This window comes from Staurois parvus, unplaced genomic scaffold (genome assembly GCF_062004578.1).
Source record: "Staurois parvus isolate SC_StPar_1 unplaced genomic scaffold, SC_StPar_1.0 ptg000310l, whole genome shotgun sequence".
NCBI lineage: Eukaryota > Metazoa > Chordata > Amphibia > Anura > Ranidae > Staurois > Staurois parvus.
Window position 1 is genome coordinate 128,391 of NW_028318106.1, and position 23,617 is coordinate 152,007.

Here is a 23,617-nt window from a genome sequence, read left to right on the forward strand (position 1 = left end):
TTCCAATGCCACTGTCTTAGTATCCTTTTATTTTTCACAAGAACAGGTAGCTGCTATGGGGCCCAGAAAATATTCGTAATTTATGAAGATTACAATAGCATTTGGTAAATTCATAAAATGTAAATGAAAGTATAAAAAAAAGCTAAAAACGTTTCAAAGCACTATTAAAGCCAAAAACAAAAAAAAATTATATATTGCAGCATTCAGTTTTTTTTATTTTTTTATTTTTTCACTTGGTGATCCAGATAGTAAAAACTTCCAGCCATGACTAAGGACCAAGCTCTGAAATGCGTTGGCTGTTTTTACCTTGTTAATGTACATTTAATAAAGATGCAGACACTGATTGTTTATTCTGAAGTGATGACCATCTTTTGCCTTTATAGTACAAACTTCCTGTCTTGGGATGTCTCCACTCTAGATGGAGGAGCAATGGAGACATCCTTGGAGACAGCAGCATTGTCAATCTGGAGAGATGGCGGTATTAGTGCACTAGCAGATTTAGTTGGATTTCATTAATAAATTTAAGCTGAACTCTAGCTAACAGGTTTAAAATAAGAACTCCGGGATAGGCAAAATAATCACCCATTAGTACCCCCATCCCACCGTACACAAAACACTTAATACATTTTGGAAAAACCTTACCACTTAGGAGAAAAGTCTTATTGAATTTTCATGACCTCATCTCTAATTTTAAAGACAACAGCATCTGCTCTGCCAAGGAGGTACAGCTGGAATTCATCATAACCTCTCCTATCTCTCTGAAGTAAAAGGAAACTACAGCTCCCATCAATCACAGGGAATTGTAGTGAATGTGGGCGGGTACACTAGGCTTGTACATTTTGATTGAGCCAACCACTGCAGGTGGGGCAGAATTACATCACTGCTACCTGGAGAAAAGAACTACAGAAAGGATGTGCCAAGACCAATAGCTGGGGAATAGGAGGCACAGCAGCCATTGGTCTTACAAGAAACTAAACAGAATTAACGGTTTGATTTGAAAATGAATAGGCCATTTCAGAGCAACTACTGAGTGAACCAGAAGATAGATGACATATTCAGTGAAGGTAGGAAATCAGCAACAAGGACATGTCCAGTGTTCTGCTTTAAGCAATTATAGCAACCATTTTTTTTTTCTTTGTGGGATAAAGGTTTTACATAAATAATTAAAATCTGATTATTGTAAGCACCCCTGTCAGTGGTAAATGGCTTGTCTCTACCTTCTAACTGCCACTTTTGCTGGACAGCTTGGTCTGTTTAAGGAAGTTGAAAAATAACTGAAGTACTGGCTGGATCACTAGGTGAAAATAAAGGGGAAAAAAAAGAAAATTAATATAGCCATCACATCTACGAATTGTTAAGTTGCAATATAATACATTTTTGGGTTTAATGGCACATTACATTTTGGATAGAGAAGTATTAGAACCCTTTTCATGTTTTATTACTGTCTATGTCACCGTTATGAAGATTCACCCTCTTTATTTACAGTATCCTGGTGACTGTTATCAGAACAGGAAGAGGGGAAATCTCTCAATAGGGACACTAGTTCTGGGGACATCTGGGGATTCCCTCATTTTGGAGGGATTTTCTCTCCTTTGCTGTTGAGGCCATGGGGCAGGAAGTTAAGGGAAATCTTCCCTTACTCTATCCAAAATGAAAAAGAACTTTTGGCTTTAGTTCTGCTTGAAGATCATAATCCTCTACAAATGCTTTGAAATCAGTATACCAGTTCACTAAAATAATTGCCTCTGAGGTTGAGATTAGAGAGACTCAGGGGCCCCTTAATCATTTTGCTCCAGGGCCCATCACACTTGCATATAGCTCTGAATAACCACATCATTTAGTTTACCTATGGAGGCCAATAAGGTGATATCTTGGCTAGTACAGGAATCAGGAACACATATCCCAGTCACAAACTTTATTCCTTCCTGTAAAATAATAATAATAGGAGAATATTGTAATATAAATCAATATTTTAACAAATAATAATCAGGCTGTGGCAGGTTGGTGACCAATAGGGATGAGCGGATGGTTTGGTTTGGACTTAGACCATATTTGATCAATGATAACGCCATTATCACTGCCCCTCCCCTTATATAGCTGATGACAGCTTGGGGATCTCATTTGGTTAGTGTTCTGGTTGGGATTGGTCACGTGTGCTGGGTCATCAGGTTTTTTTGGGGGGGTTTTTTGAGTTGCTGGGTGGCGGACATTGTAATTGACCATGGATTTACAATGTAGGGACATTTTGGAGGGATTTTATTTTAAATAAAGGACTTGTCAGACATTTGCGTATCTTAATTTCTCGGTTACAACTTTTTTATCTGTGAATGAGTGGGATCACTTTGCACCCATACTCATTCCATTGGGGGGGCAGTATCTAGGAGCAGGGACTTCAAAATTCCAAGGTCCCCATCTACAGACTCCCCCCCCCCCCCATCCACTGGACAAGGGTTGTGGGGAAGGGGCCCACGTCCTCCCATGTTGAGGGAATGTGAGGGCTGCACAATCCCCACTAATTTCCTGGCCAGCCAGGCTGCATGTTCTGATTAAGGGCTTGTTCCTACTAGAATGCAGTGCGGGAGAGTCACGTTCCCATGCAGCTTCCCACACTGCATTCTGATCGCAATGCCCTTGCAATCTGCTCAGAAGGTCAGTTAAAGTTAACGACACCCCAAACACAGGTCGTGAACGCATTGTGTTTGTCCGCACTGGCCCACACCAAACCACCTGGCACAAAGTACCATGCAATGCGGTTGCCGTGCATTTAAAAAAAGTAGTGCATGCACTACTTTTAGCACGGTGTGGTGTGACTTCTGCCTGTTCAAATGAAAGGGCTTGAAATCGCACTGCATAGACCCGCATATGAACACACAGCGTGTTCCTGTGCAATTCAGATCCAGGCATAGTGTGAACCGGCCCTTAGTGTCTGGTATGGATTTTTAGGGGGACCTCACACTTTTTGTTATTTTATTTATTTATATTTCTGGTACTTATATAGCGCCGTCAATTTATGCAGCGCTTTACAGGTCTGTAAATATACACACAGTATCTCACTGAAGTGAGTACACCCCTCACATTTTTGTAAATATTTGATTCTAACTTTTCATGTGACAACACTGAAGAAATTACACTTTGCTACAATGTGACGTTACGCCGCCGGATCAGGGAGGTCCGGCGGCCATCATACCTACACCAGCTGGTCAGGGCTCATAGCATTTCTTTAGGCTGATTGTTGTACCCACAGCAGGAATTTGCTGCATGTATGTTTGCACTTTATCCACATTTTAATACATTTAATACATTTATTGGATCGTTAACATACTACACTATGGGCATTTCCTTTTGTTGCTCTTTGGTGAGCTTTTAATTTCCCAGAGCCCCCCACGTGACCATTCCCTTACCCAGAAGAGGCTGCATCCATATCTTTAAAGGGATCCTCCAGACACAGCACCAACTTTGATGTTAACCATCCACCCTGAGCTGTCAGCTCCTATACCATCCTTAAGAGGGACTCCGGGATCTTCATTGATTCCATCTGAACCAAATCAGTTTATCTTGGTCTCATCAGACCACAGGACATGGATCCAGTAATCCATGTCCTTAGTCTGCTTGTCTTCAGTAAACTGTTTGCGGGTTTCTTGTGCATCATCTTTAGAAGAGGCTTCCTTCTGGGATGGCAGCCACGCAGATCAATTTGATGCAGTGTGCAGCGCATGGTCTGAGCACTGACATGCTCACCCCACCCCTTCAACCTCTGCAGAAAATTTCCCAAAGACAACCTCTGGATATGACGCTGAGTACATGCACTCAACTTCCTTGGTTGACCATGGCGAGGCCTGTTCTAAGTGGAACCTATCCTGTTAAACCTCTATATGGTCTTGGTTACCGTGCTGAAGCTCAGTTTCAGGGTTCTGGCAATCTTCTTATAGCCTAGGCCATCTTTATGTAGAGCAACAATTCTTTTTTCCAGATCCTCAGAGAGTTATTTGCCATGAGGTGCCATGTTGAACTTCCAGTGACCAGTATGAGAGAGTGAAAGCGATAACACCAAATTTAACACACCTGCTCCCTATTCATACTTGAGACCTTGTAACACTATGACACCGGGGAGGGAAATGGCTAATTGGGCCCAATTTGGACATTTTCTCTTAGGGGTGTACTTACTTTTGTTGCCAGCAGTTTAGACATTAATGGCTGTTTGTTGAGTTATTTTGAGGGGATAGCAAATGTACGTTATACAAGCTGTACACTGACTACGTCACATTGTAGCAAAGTGTAATTTCTTCAGTGTTGTCACATGAAAAGTTAGAATCAAATATTTACAAAAATGTGAGGGGTGGACTCAGTTCTGTGAGATACTGTATATTGTACATTCACATCAGTCTCTAACACTCAAGAAGCATATAATATAAGGTCCCTAACTTACATTCATACATACACATATTACTGATACCCAAATACCACCCTACCCGTAATTAGAGATGAGCGAAGAAATGAAAAATTCGATTCGACTGATTCGGCGAATTCGTGGACAATATTCGATTCGAGTCGAATAAATTCGCTGTGAATTTAACTTAAAAAAGGGTGTTTCTAGGCTTCAGAGAGACTTAATATTAGTGCAGAACACTGTACCTTTAATTTAAATGCCCTTGGAGTCTGCTGGGGAAGAGAAATAATACTGTCTGTCAGTATGACATGCAGATGAGTGCCGTCGATCTTAGAATCACTGCACACTTCACTCCTTTGGCCAGTCACGGGGCCAAAACCAGTGTTTGGAGCCACAGTGTGGCGGTGGAGGCAGCAGCAATGGGAGGCCATACAGCAACCTATGACAAAATGGAAACCAGCAGGAGCGTGAGGAGACCTGAAAGTGGCACATGGCAGAGTGGGAGCAATGGGAGGCGGTACAGGGACCCAGGTCACACTATGGGCCCAGCAGCAGCGTGACCAGGCGGTACGGGGGCCCATGGCCGATATGGGGCTTGGTGGCACCTATGGAAGGCCTGTAATCTGCCAGCAACCTATGACAAAATGGACAACCGCAGGAGTGTGAGGAGATTTCAAAGTGGCACATGGCAGAGTGGAAGCAATGGAAGGCCGTACAGGGACCCAGGTCACACTGTGGGACCAGCATCAGCGTGAACAGGCGGTACGGGGGCCCATGGCCGATTTGACCTCATTCATCCCATAGTCCTGCCGACTCACGAATAGCGTGGCCTCCTCAAAGGGCCTGAGCAAGCGCAGGTGTCACACATGAGCTGCCAATGGCTGACATCTAAGTTACACAGGGAGTACCTTTATCCGCTTTTAACATCAGGAAATCTGTGATGGCCTTTAGCTGTTCGTAAAGGCGGTCTAACATATGTAGGGTTGAATTCCACCTTGTTGCAACGTCACAGCATGAGGAGTCGGTACGGGGGCCCATGGCAGATTACATGTCTGGCAGCAGCTATGTGAGGCCCGTAATCTGCCTGCACCCTATGTCAAAAAATTTAACACACCAGCAGTGTGAAGAGACCTGAAAGTGGCACATGGCAGCAGAGTGTGGCGATGGAGACAGCAGCAATGGGAGGCCGTACAGGGACCCATGAGAGACTCTGGACTTGGCAGCAGCATGAGGAGGCGGTATATAGGGGCCCATGGCAGATTAGGGGCCTGGCAGCAGCTATGTGAGGCCCGTAATCTGCCTGCACCCTATGTCAAAAAATTTAACACACCAGCAGTGTGAAGAGACCTGAAAGTGGCACATGGCAGCAGAGTGTGGCGATGGAGACAGCAGCAATGGGAGGCCGTACAGGGACCCATGAGAGACTCTAGACTTGGCAGCAGCATGAGGAGGCGGTATATAGGGGCCCATGGCAGATTAGGGGCCTGGCAGCAGCTATGTGAGGCCCGTAATCTGCCTGCACCCTATGTCAAAAAATGTAACACACCAGCAGTGTGTGAGGAGACCTGAAAGTGGCACATGGCAGAGTGTGGCGATGGAGACAGCAGCAATGGGAGGCCGTACAGGGACCCATGAGAGACTCTGGACCTGGCAGCAGCATGAGGAAGCGGTATATAGGGGCCTATGGCAGATTAGGGGCCTGGCAGCAGCTATAGGAGGCCCATAATCTGCCAGCACCCTATGTCAAAAAATTCTACACACCAGCAGTGTGTGAGGAGACCTGAAAGTGGCACATGGCAGAGTGTGGCGATGGAGACAGCAGCAATGGGAGGCCGTACAGGGACCCATGAGAGACTCTGGACCTGGCAGCAGCATGAGGAGGCGGTATATAGGGGCCTATGGCAGATTAGGGGCCTGGCAGCAGCTATAGGAGGCCCATAATCTGCCAGCACCCTATGTCAAAAAATTCTACACACCAGCAGTGTGAGGAGACCTGAAAGTGGCACATGGCAGCAGAGTGTGGCGATGGAGACAGCAGCAATGGGAGGCCGTACAGGGACCCATGACAGACTCTAGACTTGGCAGCAGCATGAGGAGGCGGTATATAGGGGCCCATGGCAGATTAGGGGCCTGGCAGCAGCTATGTGAGGCCCGTAATCTGCCTGCACCCTATGTCAAAAAATTTAACACACCAGCAGTGTGAAGAGACCTGAAAGTGGCACATGGCAGCAGAGTGTGGCGATGGAGACAGCAGCAATGGGAGGCCATACAGGGACCCATGACAGACTCTGGACTTGGCAGCAGCATGAGGAGGCGGTATATAGGGGCCCATGGCAGATTAGGGGCCTGGCAGCAGCTATGTGAGGCCCGTAATCTGCCTGCACCCTATGTCAAAAAATTTAACACACCAGCAGTGTGAAGAGACCTGAAAGTGGCACATGGCAGCAGAGTGTGGCGATGGAGACAGCAGCAATGGGAGGCCGTACAGGGACCCATGAGAGACTCTAGACTTGGCAGCAGCATGAGGAGGCGGTATATAGGGGCCCATGGCAGATTAGGGGCCTGGCAGCAGCTATGTGAGGCCCGTAATCTGCCTGCACCCTATGTCAAAAAATGTAACACACCAGCAGTGTGTGAGGAGACCTGAAAGTGGCACATGGCAGAGTGTGGCGATGGAGACAGCAGCAATGGGAGGCCGTACAGGGACCCATGAGAGACTCTGGACCTGGCAGCAGCATGAGGAAGCGGTATATAGGGGCCTATGGCAGATTAGGGGCCTGGCAGCAGCTATAGGAGGCCCATAATCTGCCAGCACCCTATGTCAAAAAATTCTACACACCAGCAGTGTGTGAGGAGACCTGAAAGTGGCACATGGCAGAGTGTGGCGATGGAGACAGCAGCAATGGGAGGCCGTACAGGGACCCATGAGAGACTCTGGACCTGGCAGCAGCATGAGGAGGCGGTATATAGGGGCCTATGGCAGATTAGGGGCCTGGCAGCAGCTATAGGAGGCCCATAATCTGCCAGCACCCTATGTCAAAAAATTCTACACACCAGCAGTGTGAGGAGACCTGAAAGTGGCACATGGCAGCAGAGTGTGGCGATGGAGACAGCAGCAATGGGAGGCCGTACAGGGACCCATGACAGACTCTAGACTTGGCAGCAGCATGAGGAGGCGGTATATAGGGGCCCATGGCAGATTAGGGGCCTGGCAGCAGCTATGTGAGGCCCGTAATCTGCCTGCACCCTATGTCAAAAAATTTAACACACCAGCAGTGTGAAGAGACCTGAAAGTGGCACATGGCAGCAGAGTGTGGCGATGGAGACAGCAGCAATGGGAGGCCATACAGGGACCCATGACAGACTCTGGACTTGGCAGCAGCATGAGGAGGCGGTATATAGGGGCCCATGGCAGATTAGGGGCCTGGCAGCAGCTATGTGAGGCCCGTAATCTGCCTGCACCCTATGTCAAAAAATTTAACACACCAGCAGTGTGAAGAGACCTGAAAGTGGCACATGGCAGCAGAGTGTGGCGATGGAGACAGCAGCAATGGGAGGCCGTACAGGGACCCATGAGAGACTCTGGACTTGGCAGCAGCATGAGGAGGCGGTATATAGGGGCCCATGGCAGATTAGGGGCCTGGCAGCAGCTATGTGAGGCCCGTAATCTGCCTGCACCCTATGTCAAAAAATTTAACACACCAGCAGTGTGAAGAGACCTGAAAGTGGCACATGGCAGCAGAGTGTGGCGATGGAGACAGCAGCAATGGGAGGCCGTACAGGGACCCATGAGAGACTCTGGACCTAGCAGCAGCATGAGGAGGCGGTATATAGGGGCCTATGGCAGATTAGGGGCCTGGCAGCAGCTATGTGAGGCCCGTAATCTGCCAGCACCCTATGTCAAAAAATTAAACACACCAGCAGTGTGAGGAGACCTGAAAGTGGCACATGTTTGAGGCATGATTCATGGCGGATTTAGTCAGTTGTGTCAGGAACTGGTGGTTTGAAATCCAGACTAATCCACGCCTGATTCATTTTCACAAACGTGAGTCTCTCCACACTTTGGGTGGACAGTCGTGTCCTCCGCGGAGTTACAATACCTCCTGCCGCACTAAACACGCGCTCCGATGCCACGCTACTGGCCGGGCATGACAGCCTTTCAAGGGCAAATTCAGCTAGTTGGGGCCAAAGGTCAAGTTTCGTTGCCCAGTAGTCAAGGGGATTGTCTACCTCGGTTGGCAGGGTGCTGTCCAAGTAGGCCCAAGCCTGTTGTTTGAGCTCCTGCTCCAGGTCCACCTGATGCTGCTGCTGCTGCTGCGGCTGGTTAGTAGTTTCCTCACTGCGCTGGTGAAGAAAGCTACTCATCATCGACTGCAGACTGAGGCAGCCGCTGCTGGTGGAGCTGCCACTGCTCCTACCACCCCACCCCTCCCCTGCTGCCATGCCAGCGGAACGCGAGCGCACAGGGCCCACAGTGTCTGAGGATGGACGTTGGCGCACAAAGGCAGAGACCAACTGACTACATAGGTGGTTTTTATAGTACGTAATTTTGGCCTCCCTCTCAGCAGGTGTGAAAAAGGCCACCATTTTGGACCGGTAGCGAGGGTCCAACAAGGTGGACAGCCAAAAGTCATCCCTCTGTCTGATGGTTATTATTCGGCTGTCGCTACGCAAGCAACCGAGCATGCTATGGGCCATTTGTGCCAAGGAATGCGAGGGACTCCCTGCCTCCATCTCCACAGCATACTGCCACGGTGCGTCTGGGTCCTCTGTCTCCTCCTCCTCCTCCTCTACCAGATGCTCCTGCTCCTCCACTCCTGTCCGCTGAGTGGAAAAACCACCCATTTCACTCAATAATTCCTGAGCACAAATGTCCTCCTCTACCTCCTCCTCTTCTTCCTGTCCTGCCCCCACAGGGGTCATGTGGCGTTGAGATCTGTGCGCCACGTCTACCGCACCCTGACCAGCCATTGTTAACAGCATTTGTTCCAGGACGTGCAACAGAGGAATGACGTCGTTCATCCCATAGTCCTGCCGACTCACGAATAGCGTGGCCTCCTCAAAGGGCCTGAGCAAGCGGCAGGTGTCACGCATGAGCTGCCAATGGCTGACATCTAAGTTACACAGGGGAGTACCTTTATCCGCTTGTAACATCAGGAAATCGGTGATGGCCTTTCGCTGCTCGTAAAGGCGGTCTAACATGTGTAGGGTTGAATTCCACCTTGTTGCAACGTCGCAGATCAGGCGATGCTGTGGAATTCCGTTCTGCCGCTGCAGCTCAATGAGGGTGTTCTTTGCGGTGTAGGAATGGCTGAAATGCATGCACAGTTTACGTGACATTTTAAGGATGTCTTGCAGTGGGATGGTGGATTTTAGGAACCGCTTGACAACCAGATTGAACACGTGAGCCATGCATGGCGCATGGCACAACCTTCCTTGACGCAGAGCAGACACCATGTTCTTTCCGTTGTCAGTCAACATGGTTCCGATTTTTAGTTTGCGCGGAGACAGCCATCTGTCGATTTCTCTGTTCATTACACTCAGCAGTTCCTCCCCTGTGTGACTACGTTCGCCAAGGCATACCAGGTGCAGCACAGCGTGACACCGTTGCGCCCTGCACATGTGATATGCCGGTCGGGTAATGGGACTTGGCACGGGGGTGGCGGCTGAGGACACGGCGGAAAAAGAGGTGGTAGAGGCGGACATGCTTGCTGGACCAAGGACGTGCAAACGTGGAGGCAAAAGCGTCGTGACCTGTCCAAGTTGCTGGTGCGGCTGTGCCGGCACCACGTTCACCCAGTGGGCCGTAAATGACATGTACTGTCCCTGACCGTAGTTACAGTTCCACACGTCGGCGCTGCCGTGCACTTTGGCAGAGACCGACATGCTCAAAGACTGGCCCACCATCTCTTCTACATGTGAATGCAGGGCTGGCACTGCCTTTTGGGCAAAGAAATGACGGCTTGGCACTCTCCACCGCGGCGCGGCACAAGCCATCATTTCTCGGAAAGGTGCTGAGTCCACCAGTTGGAAAGGGAGGGACTGCAGCACCAGCAACTTGGACAGGAGGACGTTCAGCTTTTGCACCGTCGGGTGCGTGCTCGCAAACTGTTGTCTCTTGGATACGGATTCCAAGAAAGACTGTTGACGGAATCCGAGAAGAGGAGTAGCAGGAGAAGGAGCATCTGAACGAGCGGAAGATGCCAATGAGCGACAACTCCCCTCAGCAGAGGTGTTGGAGCCTTGACTGGCTGATAGAGGGCGATTGACGACGTCGGGTGACGGAGCAAGTAACGGAGCGGGTGATGGAGCGGGGGCTGGGGCAGGCAGAACCGCCGTATGTTTATCACGGTTTTCCCAGGCCACCGAATGGTGACGCTGCATATGCTGACGCAACGCTGTAGTCCCAACATGGGCCCCCTGGCCACGCTTGCATTTCTGGCCACATAGTCGACATACGGCTACGTTTACTTCCTCGGGCGGCTTGAGGAAAAATTGCCACACCACCGAGTAGGAAACTTTGCCCCCGCTACTCTTCACTGGCTGACTGCTACTTCCTCCGTGCGCAACGGCACCACTACTGGCCGTGGTGGTAGGCTGCAGTGGAGCTGGTGCTCTACTCCGTGGACGTTTGGCTCCACTGACACTGATGCGACCCTGCTGCTGTCTCCTGGGCAACCCACCGACTGTTTTGCTCGCTGCCAAGCTGCCACCCTCTTCTCCTGATGATGCGGAAGAAATTGCCTGATGACGACGAGGCTGCCAAGTGCGATCAACCTCCTCATCATCAAGTAGGGTCTCCGCCTCACTACTAGCCCCCTCGGCTGCGTCTGGGTCAGGAGACAGACCTGTCTCTAGACCGGCTACCGAGCCACTCTCCTCGCCAGTACTTGTTCGCTTGGCTGCTGAAAAGGCCGATGTCTCCCCCCGTTCCTGACCGCCCTCTGTTAGCTCTTCCTCACTGTACAGTGGGGCTGAGCCCACAGCATGCGATACTTCGCTTGGTGAGGGAACAGCAAAGGACAGGGGCAGGTAGAGGACACGTGATTTCAGTGGGCTTGGTCCCGGGCCATGCCAACTAACGGTTGTGTCTGACGTACCCACCGACCGTTGGCTGTAGGTGTCAGAGGTGACCTGGGAAGAGGAAGACGACCGAGCCAACCAATCAATGACGGCAGGGTTGTCGGTGGAGACACGACCGCTGGATGACACCGGGAGCACTGGCCTCTGGCTGCGAATACTGCTGCCTCGACCCCTTCCTCTGCTGCCACGTCTGCTCGCTCCTAAAACATTGCCTCCTCTGCCACTCCTCTGCATGTTGTCTGACATACTATTTAATTCAACGATTAGGTGTCCCTGAGTAACAATTCTCTGGCACTCAGTAACAATTCTGTCTGTCCCTGAGTATGAATTCTGTGGCCCTGAGTAACAATTATGTGTCTGTGCGAGTAACAATTCTGTGTCTGTGCGAGTAACAATTCTGTGTCTGTGCAAGTAACAATTTTGTGTCTGTGCGAGTAACAATTCTCTGGCACTCAGTAACAATTCTGTCTGTCCCTGAGTAACAATTCTCTGGCACTCAGTAACAATTCTGTCTGTCCCTGAGTATGAATTCTGTGGCCCTGAGTAACAATTCTGTGTCTGTGCGAGTAACAATTCTGTGTCTGTGCAAGTAACAATTTTGTGTCTGTGCGAGTAACAATTCTCTGGCACTCAGTAACAATTCTGTCTGTCCCTGAGTAACAATTCTCTGGCACTCAGTAACAATTCTGTCTGTCCCTGAGTATGAATTCTGTGGCCCTGAGTAACAATTCTGTGTCTGTGCGAGTAACAATTCTGTGTCTGTGCAAGTAACAATTTTGTGTCTGTGCGAGTAACAATTCTCTGGCACTCAGTAACAATTCTGTCTGTCCCTGAGTAACAATTCTCTGGCACTCAGTAACAATTCTGTCTGTCCCTGAGTAACAATTCTCTGGCACTCAGTAACAATTCTGTCTGTCCCTGAGTATGAATTCTGTGGCCCTGAGTAACAATTCTGTGTCTGTGCGAGTAACAATTCTGTGTCTGTGCAAGTAACAATTTTGTGTCTGTGCGAGTAACAATTCTCTGGCACTCAGTAACAATTCTGTCTGTCCCTGAGTAACAATTCTCTGGCACTCAGTAACAATTCTGTCTGTCCCTGAGTAACAATTCTCTGGCACTCAGTAACAATTCTGTCTATCCCTGAGTATGAATTCTGTGGCCCTGAGTAACAATTCTGTGTCTGTGCGAGTAACAATTCTGTGTCTGTGCAAGTAACAATTTTGTGTCTGTGCGAGTAACAATTCTCTGGCACTCAGTAACAATTCTGTCTGTCCCTGAGTAACAATTCTCTGGCACTCAGTAACAATTCTGTCTGTCCCTGAGTAACAATTCTCTGGCACTCAGTAACAATTCTGTCTGTCCCTGAGTATGAATTCTGTGGCCCTGAGTAACAATTCTGTGTCTGTGCGAGTAACAATTCTGTGTCTGTGCAAGTAACAATTTTGTGTCTGTGCGAGTAACAATTCTCTGGCACTCAGTAACAATTCTGTCTGTCCCTGAGTAACAATTCTCTGGCACTCAGTAACAATTCTGTCTGTCCCTGAGTAACAATTCTCTGGCACTCAGTAACAATTCTGTCTATCCCTGAGTATGAATTCTGTGGCCCTGAGTAACAATTCTGTGTCTGTGCGAGTAACAATTCTGTGTCTGTGCAAGTAACAATTTTGTGTCTGTGCGAGTAACAATTCTCTGGCACTCAGTAACAATTCTGTCTGTCCCTGAGTAACAATTCTCTGGCACTCAGTAACAATTCTGTCTGTCCCTGAGTAACAATTCTCTGGCACTCAGTAACAATTCTGTCTGTCCCTGAGTAACAATTCTCTGGCACTCAGTAACAATTCTGTCTGTCCCTGAGTATGAATTCTGTGGCCCTGAGTAACAATTCTGTGTCTGTGCGAGTAACAATTCTGTGTCTGTGCAAGTAACAATTTTGTGTCTGTGCGAGTAACAAATCTCTGGCACTCAGTAACAATTCTGTCTGTCCCTGAGTAACAATTCTCTGGCACTCAGTAACAATTCTGTCTGTCCCTGAGTAACAATTCTCTGGCACTCAGTAACAATTCTGTCTGTCCCTGAGTATGAATTCTGTGGCCCTGAGTAACAATTCTGTGTCTGTGCGAGTAACAATTCTGTGTCTGTGCAAGTAACAATTTTGTGTCTGTGCGAGTAACAATTCTCTGGCACTCAGTAACAATTCTGTCTGTCCCTGAGTAACAATTCTCTGGCACTCAGTAACAATTCTGTCTGTCCCTGAGTAACAATTCTCTGGCACTCAGTAACAATTCTGTCTATCCCTGAGTATGAATTCTGTGGCCCTGAGTAACAATTCTGTGTCTGTGCGAGTAACAATTCTGTGTCTGTGCAAGTAACAATTTTGTGTCTGTGCGAGTAACAATTCTCTGGCACTCAGTAACAATTCTGTATGTCCCTGAGTAACAATTCTCTGGCACTCAGTAACAATTCTGTCTGTCCCTGAGTAACAATTCTCTGGCACTCAGTAACAATTCTGTCTGTCCCTGAGTAACAATTCTCTGGCACTCAGTAACAATTCTGTCTGTCCCTGAGTAACAATTCTCTGGCACTCAGTAACAATTCTGTCTGTCCCTGAGTATGAATTCTGTGGCCCTGAGTAACAATTCTGTGTCTGTGCGAGTAACAATTCTGTGTCTGTGCAAGTAACAATTTTGTGTCTGTGCGAGTAACAATTCTCTGGCACTCAGTAACAATTCTGTCTGTCCCTGAGTAACAATTCTCTGGCACTCAGTAACAATTCTGTCTGTCCCTGAGTAACAATTCTGTCTGTCCCTGAGAATGAATTCTGTGGCCCTAAGAATTCTCTGGCACTCAGTAACAATTCTGTCTGTCCCTGAGTAACAATTCTCTGGCACTCAGTAACAATTCTGTCTGTCCCTGAGTAAAAATTCTGTGGCCCTAATAACGTTTCTGTGGCCCTAAGTAACAATTCTCTGGCACTGAGTAACAATTCTGTCTGTCCCTGAGTATGAATTCTGTGGCCCTAACTAGCGTTTCTTTGTCCCTAAATAACGATTCTGTGGCCCTCATTAACAAGTCTGTGTCCCTGAGTAATGGTTCTCTGTCCCTAAGTAACTTCTCTCTGTCCCCAATTCTCGTTTCTGTGGCCCTAACTCTGTCCCTGTCCCTAGTACAGAGCGGTCTGCCTCTGTTCAATGACTGCAGGCAAATGAAGATTTCCAAAATGGCCGCTATATATACCTCGACCATTACACAGTGCTGGCTGGCTGGCTGCTGATTGGCTGATGCGATCACATGTCGTTGAGGAATGCATTATGGGGCAGCGCGCCTTGTCTGCGCGCCTTCCCCGACATCCCCGCTCCGTCGCCGCACATGTCAGCCGCCATTTTCGGAAAAATTTCGATTCGCGCGTCCGAATTAGGCTGTTTTTCGGATTCGGCACGAATCGAAATTTTTCCGATATTCGACTCGAATTCCACTTCGGATACTTCGATTCGCTCATCTCTACCCGTAATCTTCGCTCCTCACAAGACCTCCTACTTTCTAGCTCCCTGGTTTCCACCTCCCACGCCCGACTGCAGGACTTCTCCAGGACTTCCCCCATCCTCTGGAACTCACTACCCCAATCCATCAGACTGTCACCTACCCTCTTCACCTTTAGGTGCACTCTGAAAACCCACCTCTTCAGGGAAGCCTACCCCGCCCTCACCTAACAGCCGATCTCCTCCACTCCTCCTATTACTCCATCCCCCACAGCCACTTCCTCCTGTGCCACTATCCCCTCCCTCCTAGATTGTAAGCTCGAAAGAGCAGGGCCCTCGAACCCCCTTGTGTTTTGTTTTGTTACTGTATTGTCTCATGTACTGTCCCCCACTATAATGTGCAGCGCTGAGCAAACCTTTTGGCACTATATAAATACTGTATAATAATAATAATATTATTATTAGGGACAATTTAGACAGGATCCAATTAACCTACCAGCATGTCTTTGGAGTGTAGGAGGAAACCGGGGTACCCAGAGGAAACCCGCGCAGGCACAGGGAGAACATGCAAACTCCAAGCAGGTAGTGCTGTGGTTGGGATTAGAAATGACGACCCTAGTACTGCCAGGTGGAAGTGCTAACCATTTAGCCACTGTGCTGCCCATATTTGTTTTTTTTCGAATGGAGTCTCCCTTAAAATCCACACCAGATCCTTTAGGTCCTGGGGGACCTCATGCATTTTTTATTTTTGTGTGAAGTACTCCCTTAAAATCCATACCAGACTCAGAGGGTACAGAATGTAGTTTGGGGGGGACTCTATGTATTTTTTTTCCATTCTTGCTATAAGATGTGTAAAGCAAAAATTACATTTACAAAGGGGGAAAAAAGATACAGTTTAAATTGTGAGCAAAATTGCCATCTTCTTTTTTTCTAAAAAACAAAAAACACACAGACCTCTCCAACGGTCCCATAAAATATGTGGTAGGACCTACTGAGGAAGCCTTTGGAGGTGTAACGCATATAGGAATGGAGTCAAGCCAGCAGATGACACTGGGCATTGTGGAGACCCTGTGGCGAGAAGGCTGTTCATTTATGCTATTTGTTATTTGTGCAACAGATGTTTGTGATTGTCCCGTTTTGGAGTCTTAATAAATTGCTTTTGAAACGTATTGGAGGGAACTATTTGTTTTGTTTCTTTTGCATTAGTACATCCTACATGGAGTGGGGTGGTTGAACATACAGTAGGTTCAAGTCCAAATACTGGTGGAAGTTACTAGGAGACAGAAGCCAGTTGGAGTATAGCCCTTGATTGCTGATTCCCGACTTCCCTATAGAAGAACTACTGCTACAAGGCAGCAGGGCTGCGCAAAATCACATTATATATATATATATATATATATATATGTGTGATTTTGTATTTCTGGGTAGGGGGGGCGTGTGTGCTCTACCCGCACTATCATTGGCGGCCTCAGCTGTCGATTACAGCCGGAGATCCCCCGCCGGCACCTGGCAATCACCAAGGAACACTGACGGGGGAGAGGTCTGTATGTAAACAATACAGATCTCCCCGCTATCAGCACCAGCACACTGCTTTCTATTGCTCTGCATAGCAGAAGAGACTCTTCAACAATAGAACAAAGTGCCTGCCTGTTTGAAATAGATTGTAGCTGCTTCCCGCTGCCCTATAGCAGAAATACTGCAACAGGGTGGCAGGGTTGTGCAAAATCACGTATATATATACATGATTTTGCATTTCTGGGTAGGGGGCAAGGGCCCCCTACCCGCGCCGCCATTGGCGGCCTCAACTGTCGATCACTGAGTCCCTGCCGGTGATTCCCCACCAACACCCGGCAATCGCCGAGTATCACTGACAGTGGAGAGGTCTGTATGTAAACAATACAGATCTCTCCCCTGTCAACTCCTGCACACTGCTTTGTATGGCTCCGCGCAGCAGAGCCATACAAAGCAATGTGCTTACACAGTGAAACAGCACACATTAGTACAGTAGTACATTAGTACAGTGTCAGTGCTTTTTATTAGCACTGAGTACTATATTAGTGTCACTGGAGATGTCAGTGGCCGCTAGGTTCTCCCCCAGTGTCAGAATGCCTGCCGCAGTCCCACTATAAGTCGCTGACTGCTGCCATTACTAGTATAAAAAACAAATTAAAATCCTAGTATATATATACTGCCATTTGTAGATGCTATAACTTTCACGTAAACCAATTAGTTTACACGTATTGGGATTTTTTTTAGTAAAGACGGAGCAGAATACATTTTGTTTTAAATTTATGACGAAATTTGATTTTTTAATTTTTATACTGGACATGTTTAACCCCTCGCTTACAGGGCACTTATACCCCCTTCCTGCCCAGGCAAATTTCTAGCTTTCAGCGCTGTTGCACTTTTAATGAAAATTGCGCGGTCATGCAACACTGTACCCATATGAAATTTTTATCATTTGTTTTGTGACAGATAGAGCTTTATTTTGGTGGTATTTAAATCACCTCTGGGTTTTTATTTTTTTCTTAAACAAACCAAAAACCACTGAAAAAAAAAGTTTTTTCTTAGTTTTTGTTAAACATTTTTGTAAATAAGTGATTTTTCTCCTTCACTGATATGCGCTAATGAGGCTGCACTGATGGGCACTGATAGGCTGCACTGATGGACACTGATAGGTGGCACTGATGGGCACTGATGAGGAGGCACTGGTAGGTGGCACTGATGGGCATTGACAGGCATCACTGATGGGCTCTGAAAGGCAGCACTGATACATGGCACTGATATATGGCACTGATAGGCAGCACTGATAGGCGGCACTGACTGGCACTGATGGGTGACACTGAAAGGCAGCTCAGATGGGCACTGATATGTGGCATTGATGTGCACTGGTAGGCACTGATATGTGGCATTGATGTGGCACTGATGGGCACTGGCACGAGGCACTGATGAGCACTGACATAAGGCACTGATGGACACTGACAGGTGGCACTGCTAGGGCTACACTGATCATCAGTGCTTCCCCTCCGCGGAAAGCCGGCTCTCCTCTCCTCTCGAGCTGTTACATGTGATCAGCTGTGATTGGACACAGCTGATCACATGACCAAGCTGACATCTTCGGCTCTTTCCATGATCGGTGATCTGCAGTGTCACGCCGATCGCCGTGCTGCACACTCCCTGAGCCTCGCATGCGCGGTGAGAATGGGAGGACGTCATATGACGTCCTCCCAGAACGAGAGAACCATCTTGCGTCCGTCATATTACTATATGGCGGGCGGGAGGTGGTTAATAGCAAAAAGTCAAAAATATTGTTTTTTTTCTCAAAATTGTCGGTCTTTTTGTGCTTATAGCGCAAAAAATAAAAATTTCTGAGGTGATCAAATACCATCGAAAGAAACTCTATTAGTGGGAAAAAAGGACATAAATTTCATTTGGGAGCAGCGTTGCATAACCGTGCAATTGTCAGTTAAAGTAACGTAGCGCCGTAACACAAAAAATGGCCTGGTCAGGAAGGGGGTAAATCCTCTGGAGGGCAAGTGGTTGGAATGCATATACATATAAATCTGCTAGTGCATCAAACACTACCCTCTCCACAGATTAACAATACTGCTCTCCAAAGGTGTCTCCATTGTTCCTCCATCCTAATCGGAGACAAACCTAAGACAGGGAGTGTGTTGCTGGCTGGATCACCAGGCTTTATGGATTGGATCTTGCAGTAATTAGTCTACACTGCCTTGTCCTATCATCATAAAAATCCAGTGTAACTGTTATCAAGCAAGAACAACCATACCTGCTCCACGTGTAGTTTGCAGTATTCTCCCTTAAAGTTCCCTTGAGGATCTTCTACTGACAGGCACTCACTATACGACCCCAGTCTGTCCACATTTCCCATCAGTAAGTTGCTTCCTGGTTTTCCCACAGAATCGTACACTGCAAGAAGAATGAATTTTTTAGTGCTATTCCTCCCACTGACACCAGCAGTAGGGCATAATTCTTGCCACTGACACTAGTCATGGGGCACAATTTCTCCCACTGAATGGGGCACTATTCCTCCCACTGACACCAATGATGGGGCACTATTTCTCCCACTGACACCAATGATGGGGCACTATTCCTCCCACTGACACCAACAACAGGGCACTCTTCCTCCCACTGATACCAATGATTGGGCAATATTTTTCCCACTAATACCAATGATGGGACACTATTCCTCTCACTGATACTAGTGATTGAGCGATATTTTTCCCACTGACACCAATGATGGGGCACTATTCCTTCCACTGACACCAATGATGGGGAACAATTCCTCTCACTGACACCAATGACGGGGCACTATTCCTCCCGCTGACTCCAATGATTGGGCAATATTTCTCCCACTGATTGGCAATATTTCTCCCACTGATATCAATGATTGGGTAATATTTCTCCCACAGATACCAATGACGGGGCACTATTCCTCCCAGTAAAACAAATGATGATGGATTAAATATTCCCAACATTCCCAACATTCTGAGATGGGAATGAGGGACACCTATTAGCAAAAGTGTATAAGTATAGGACATTCCCTCTGCCACACCCCCCTTAAAGGGGAATTATATAAAAAGAAGATTAGTTAAACCCACAAGTGCTTTATTTTTACCATTATTTTTTATATTGGCTTTTTCAAATGCAGTAATTTAGAAATTGGATAAAAGGTTTAGCACTGTAAAGCACTTTTTGATAGATAAATAGTGCATTTAATATACAATTATATAGATCAGACCAAAAATGAGGGGGAAATGAGGGGGAAGAAGGGACAGAAGGACTTTGTTCCAAATGAGAGACAGTCCCTTGAAATCAGGGACAGTTGGGAGCTATGGGATTACTCCTCCTCCTACTGACCACAGGCATTATGTAACTGACCATCAACCCTGAGGCAATGTTTATTCTCACCAATGCTGGGCCCAGGACATTTTCTACCCCCACTGGCCACAATCTGGCCCCCCTAAAGCCTGAAGGACAGTAAACTGGTCATTTGTTTGAAAAGTTTAGAGACCCCTGGTGCAGGCATTGATTATATGATCCTCCATTATACAACTGGTGTAGGCATCAATTATATGATCACCCATTATATTTAATCATATAATGTCTGAAGGCACCCATTATTTATTACAGGTATTTATATAGTGCTGTCAAATTTTGCAGTGCTTTACACATATATATTGTATATTTATATCAGTCCCTGCCCTCAAGGAGCTTACAATCCAAAGTCCCCAACCCACTTTCATACATTTGAGGGCCAATGTTAGACAGGAACCAATATACCTACCAGCATGTCTTTGGAGGCACAAGAACATGTATACTCCAGGCAGGTAACAGCATGGTTGGGGTTTGAACCAGCGAGCCTAGTGCTGCCAGGCAGAAGTGCTAACCACTTAGCCACTGTGCTGCCCATAATCATTGGTGTTGGCAGTCATTATATGATTATCCATTATAGGCACCCATTAAATTTAATCACATAGTTGATGTAGGCATTCATTATTCGATCGCCCATTGGGGACACCCATTATATTTAATCATATAGTTGGTGTGGAATTCATTATATGATCGCCCATTGCAGGCACCCATTATATTTATTCATACAGTGGGTGTAGGCATTCATTATATTTAATCATATAGTTGGTGTAGCCATTCATTATATGATCGCCCATTGGAGACACCCATTACATTTATTCATAGCATGGGTGAAGTCGCCCTTTGTAATGATCACCCTTTCTAGGCACACATTATATGATCAACCATTACAGACACCCATTAGATTTAATCGTATAGTTGTTGTAGGCATTCATTATATGATCGCCGATTGGAGACACCCATTATATTTATTCATACAGTGGGTGTAGGCACCCTTTATAATGATCACCCATTCTAGGCACCCATTACATTTAATCATATATTTGGTGTAAGAATTAATTCTATGATGACCCATTACAGACACCCATTAGATTCAATCGTATAGTTGGTGTAGGCATTCATTATATGATCGCCCATTGGGGACACCAATTATATTTACTCATATAGTTGGTGTGGCATTCATTATCTGATCGCCCATTGCAGGCACCCATTATATTTATTCATACAGTGGGTGTAGGCATTCATTATATTTAATCATATAATTGGTGTAGGCATTCATTATATGATCACCCATTATATTTTATCATATAGTTGGTGTAGGCATTCATTATATGATCGCCCATTGGAGACACCCATTACATTTATTCATACCGTGGGTGAAGTCGCCCTTTGTAATGATCACCCTTTCTAGACACACATTATATGATCACCCATTACAGACACCCATTAGATTTAATCGTATAGTTGGTGTAGGCATTCATTATATGATCGCCCATTGGAGACACTCATTATATTTATTCATACACTGGGTGTAGGCAGCCTTTATAATGATCACCCATTCTAGGCACCCATTATATTTAATCATACAATTGGTGTAGGCATTAATTCTATGATCACCCATTACAGGTAACCATATAATGAATCATATAATTGGTGTGGGCACCCATTATATGATCAAATGAAGGTCTCTGTATCAGCAACCCCCACACCCTCTTATTTCCAGAATATTTCCAGATCCCATGGAATAGAGCAAACAGCAACCCAAGAAAATCTCTCTTCTCTTTTAGGAAGATGAAATACGCCTTCACACCACGTCAGGTAGTAAAACAAATTGACTGAAACATGACTTTTTACAGAAAAATATCTCAGAACACGCTGTCTGCCTGGGGCTACATCCTGGGCAGTTCCTGAGAGATCCATCACCAAGAATACAGCAAGAGATATGGTAAAAAAAAGAGAGCTGCGGATTGTTATCTATTATTTCTCAGAGCAGAGCTCTTTTCTACTGCTCATAAAAAGAAAAAATTGGGCTGTGGATAGAAAAAAATCATGCAAAGTACAAACATAGCTTCACCTAAATGGATGAGCCGAGGGTTTATAGAACGGTCTATTCGGTAAGCGATTAAAGTGATATTAATCCTAAATTTTTTAAAACACTTTCAGCAGCTATTTTATTCACTTATTGGGTATGCAGATTCTTTTAATCCTTTCACAGCCAAAGCCATTTTTTCACATATGTTTAAAAAAATCATTTTAGGCCTGAAGATTACATAAAACCCACAAAACAATAACATTTTTCTGAAAGAAGACATCCTGGAGAATAAAATGGTCATAGCACCAATATTGTATGGCATAAAGTATTAGTGCAATGGTTTAACAAGTGTAGAATTACAGTAACAAATACACTCAAGTTAATTTTAGGATGCACAAACACACCACATATAACCCAATTTTTTGGGTAAAATATAAAAGCCCCTACAGGTCTCAGTTTAGAGTTAAACCATAAATAATAGGCCTAGAATTATATCTTTCACTCCAGTGTGCACGACGATATGCAACACGTAGCACAAACTATATTTTTTCATGCATAGGCACCCTCAACGCATATGTTTACATTCATATGTACAGTGAAGGAAATAAGTATTTGATCCCCTGCTGATTTTGAAGGTTTGCCCACTCACAAAGAAATTATCAGTCTAAAAATTGAGTGTTCGGTGTATTGTAACACAGAGACAGAAAAGCAACAAAAAATTAAAAAGAAATGCATGTCTAACAAATGATGTACTGATTTGCATGTTCATGAGGGAAATAAGTATTTGATCCCCTTCACAAAACATGACTTAGTACTTGGTGGCAAATCCCTTGTTGGCAATCACAGAGGTCAAACGTTTCCTGTAGTTGGCCACCAGGTTTGCACACATCTCAGGAGGGATTTTGGCCCACTCCTCTTGGCAGATCCTCTCCAAGTCATTAAGATTTGGTGGCTGACGTTTGGCAACTCGAACTTTCAGCTCCCACCACAGATTTTCAATCGGATTAAGGTCTGGAGACTGGCTAGGCCACTCCAGGACCTTAATGTGCTTCTTCTTGAGCCACTCCTTTGTTGCCTTGGCCGTGTGTTTTGGGTCATTGTCATGCTGGAATACCCATCCACGACCCATTTCCAATGCCCTGGCTGAGGGAAGAAGGTTTTCACCCAAGATTTTACAGTACATTGCCCCATCCATCGTCCCTTTGATGCAGTGCAGTTGTCCTGTCCCCTTAGCAGAAAAACACCCCCAAAGCAGAATGTTTCCACCACCATGTTTGACAGTTGGGATGGTGTTCTTGGGGTCATAGGCAGCGTTCCTCCTTCTCCAAACACAGTGAATTGAGTTGATGCCAAAGAGCTCCATTGTGGTCTCATCTGACCACAACACTTTCAACCAGTCCTCCTCTGCATCATTCAGATGTTCAGTGGCAAACTTCAGACAGCCCTGGACATGTGCTTTCTTGAGCAGAGGGATGTTGCGGGCACTGCAGGATTTCAATCCTTGTTGGTGTAGTGTGTTACCAATTGTTTTCTAGGTGACTGTGGTCCCAGCTGCCTGGAGATCATTGACAAGATCTACCCGTGTAGTTCTGGGATGATTCCTCATTGTTCTCATGATCATTGACACTCCACGAGGTGAGATCTTGCATGGTGCACCAGACCTAGGGAGACTGACAGTTGCTTTGTGTTTCTTCCATTTGTGAATGATTGTACCAACTGTTGTCACCTTCTCACCAAGCTGCTTGG

The 23,617-nt window shown here is 46.4% G+C and overlaps 1 protein-coding gene across 1 annotated transcript in view; it reads right to left on the reverse strand.

Annotated features, from left to right (window-relative positions):
* Nucleotides 1-23,617, reverse strand: part of LOC149457630 (O-acyltransferase like protein-like) — a 148,950-nt gene that overhangs the window by 85,996 nt on the left and 39,337 nt on the right. Inside the window, exons 2-3 of the mRNA XM_089683422.1 lie at nt 18,737-18,876; nt 1,847-1,925 (exon numbers count right to left, since the gene is read on the reverse strand). Coding sequence (XP_089539548.1) covers nt 1,847-1,925; nt 18,737-18,876 — 219 coding nt within the window. The remainder of the gene's footprint in view (nt 1-1,846; nt 1,926-18,736; nt 18,877-23,617) is intronic.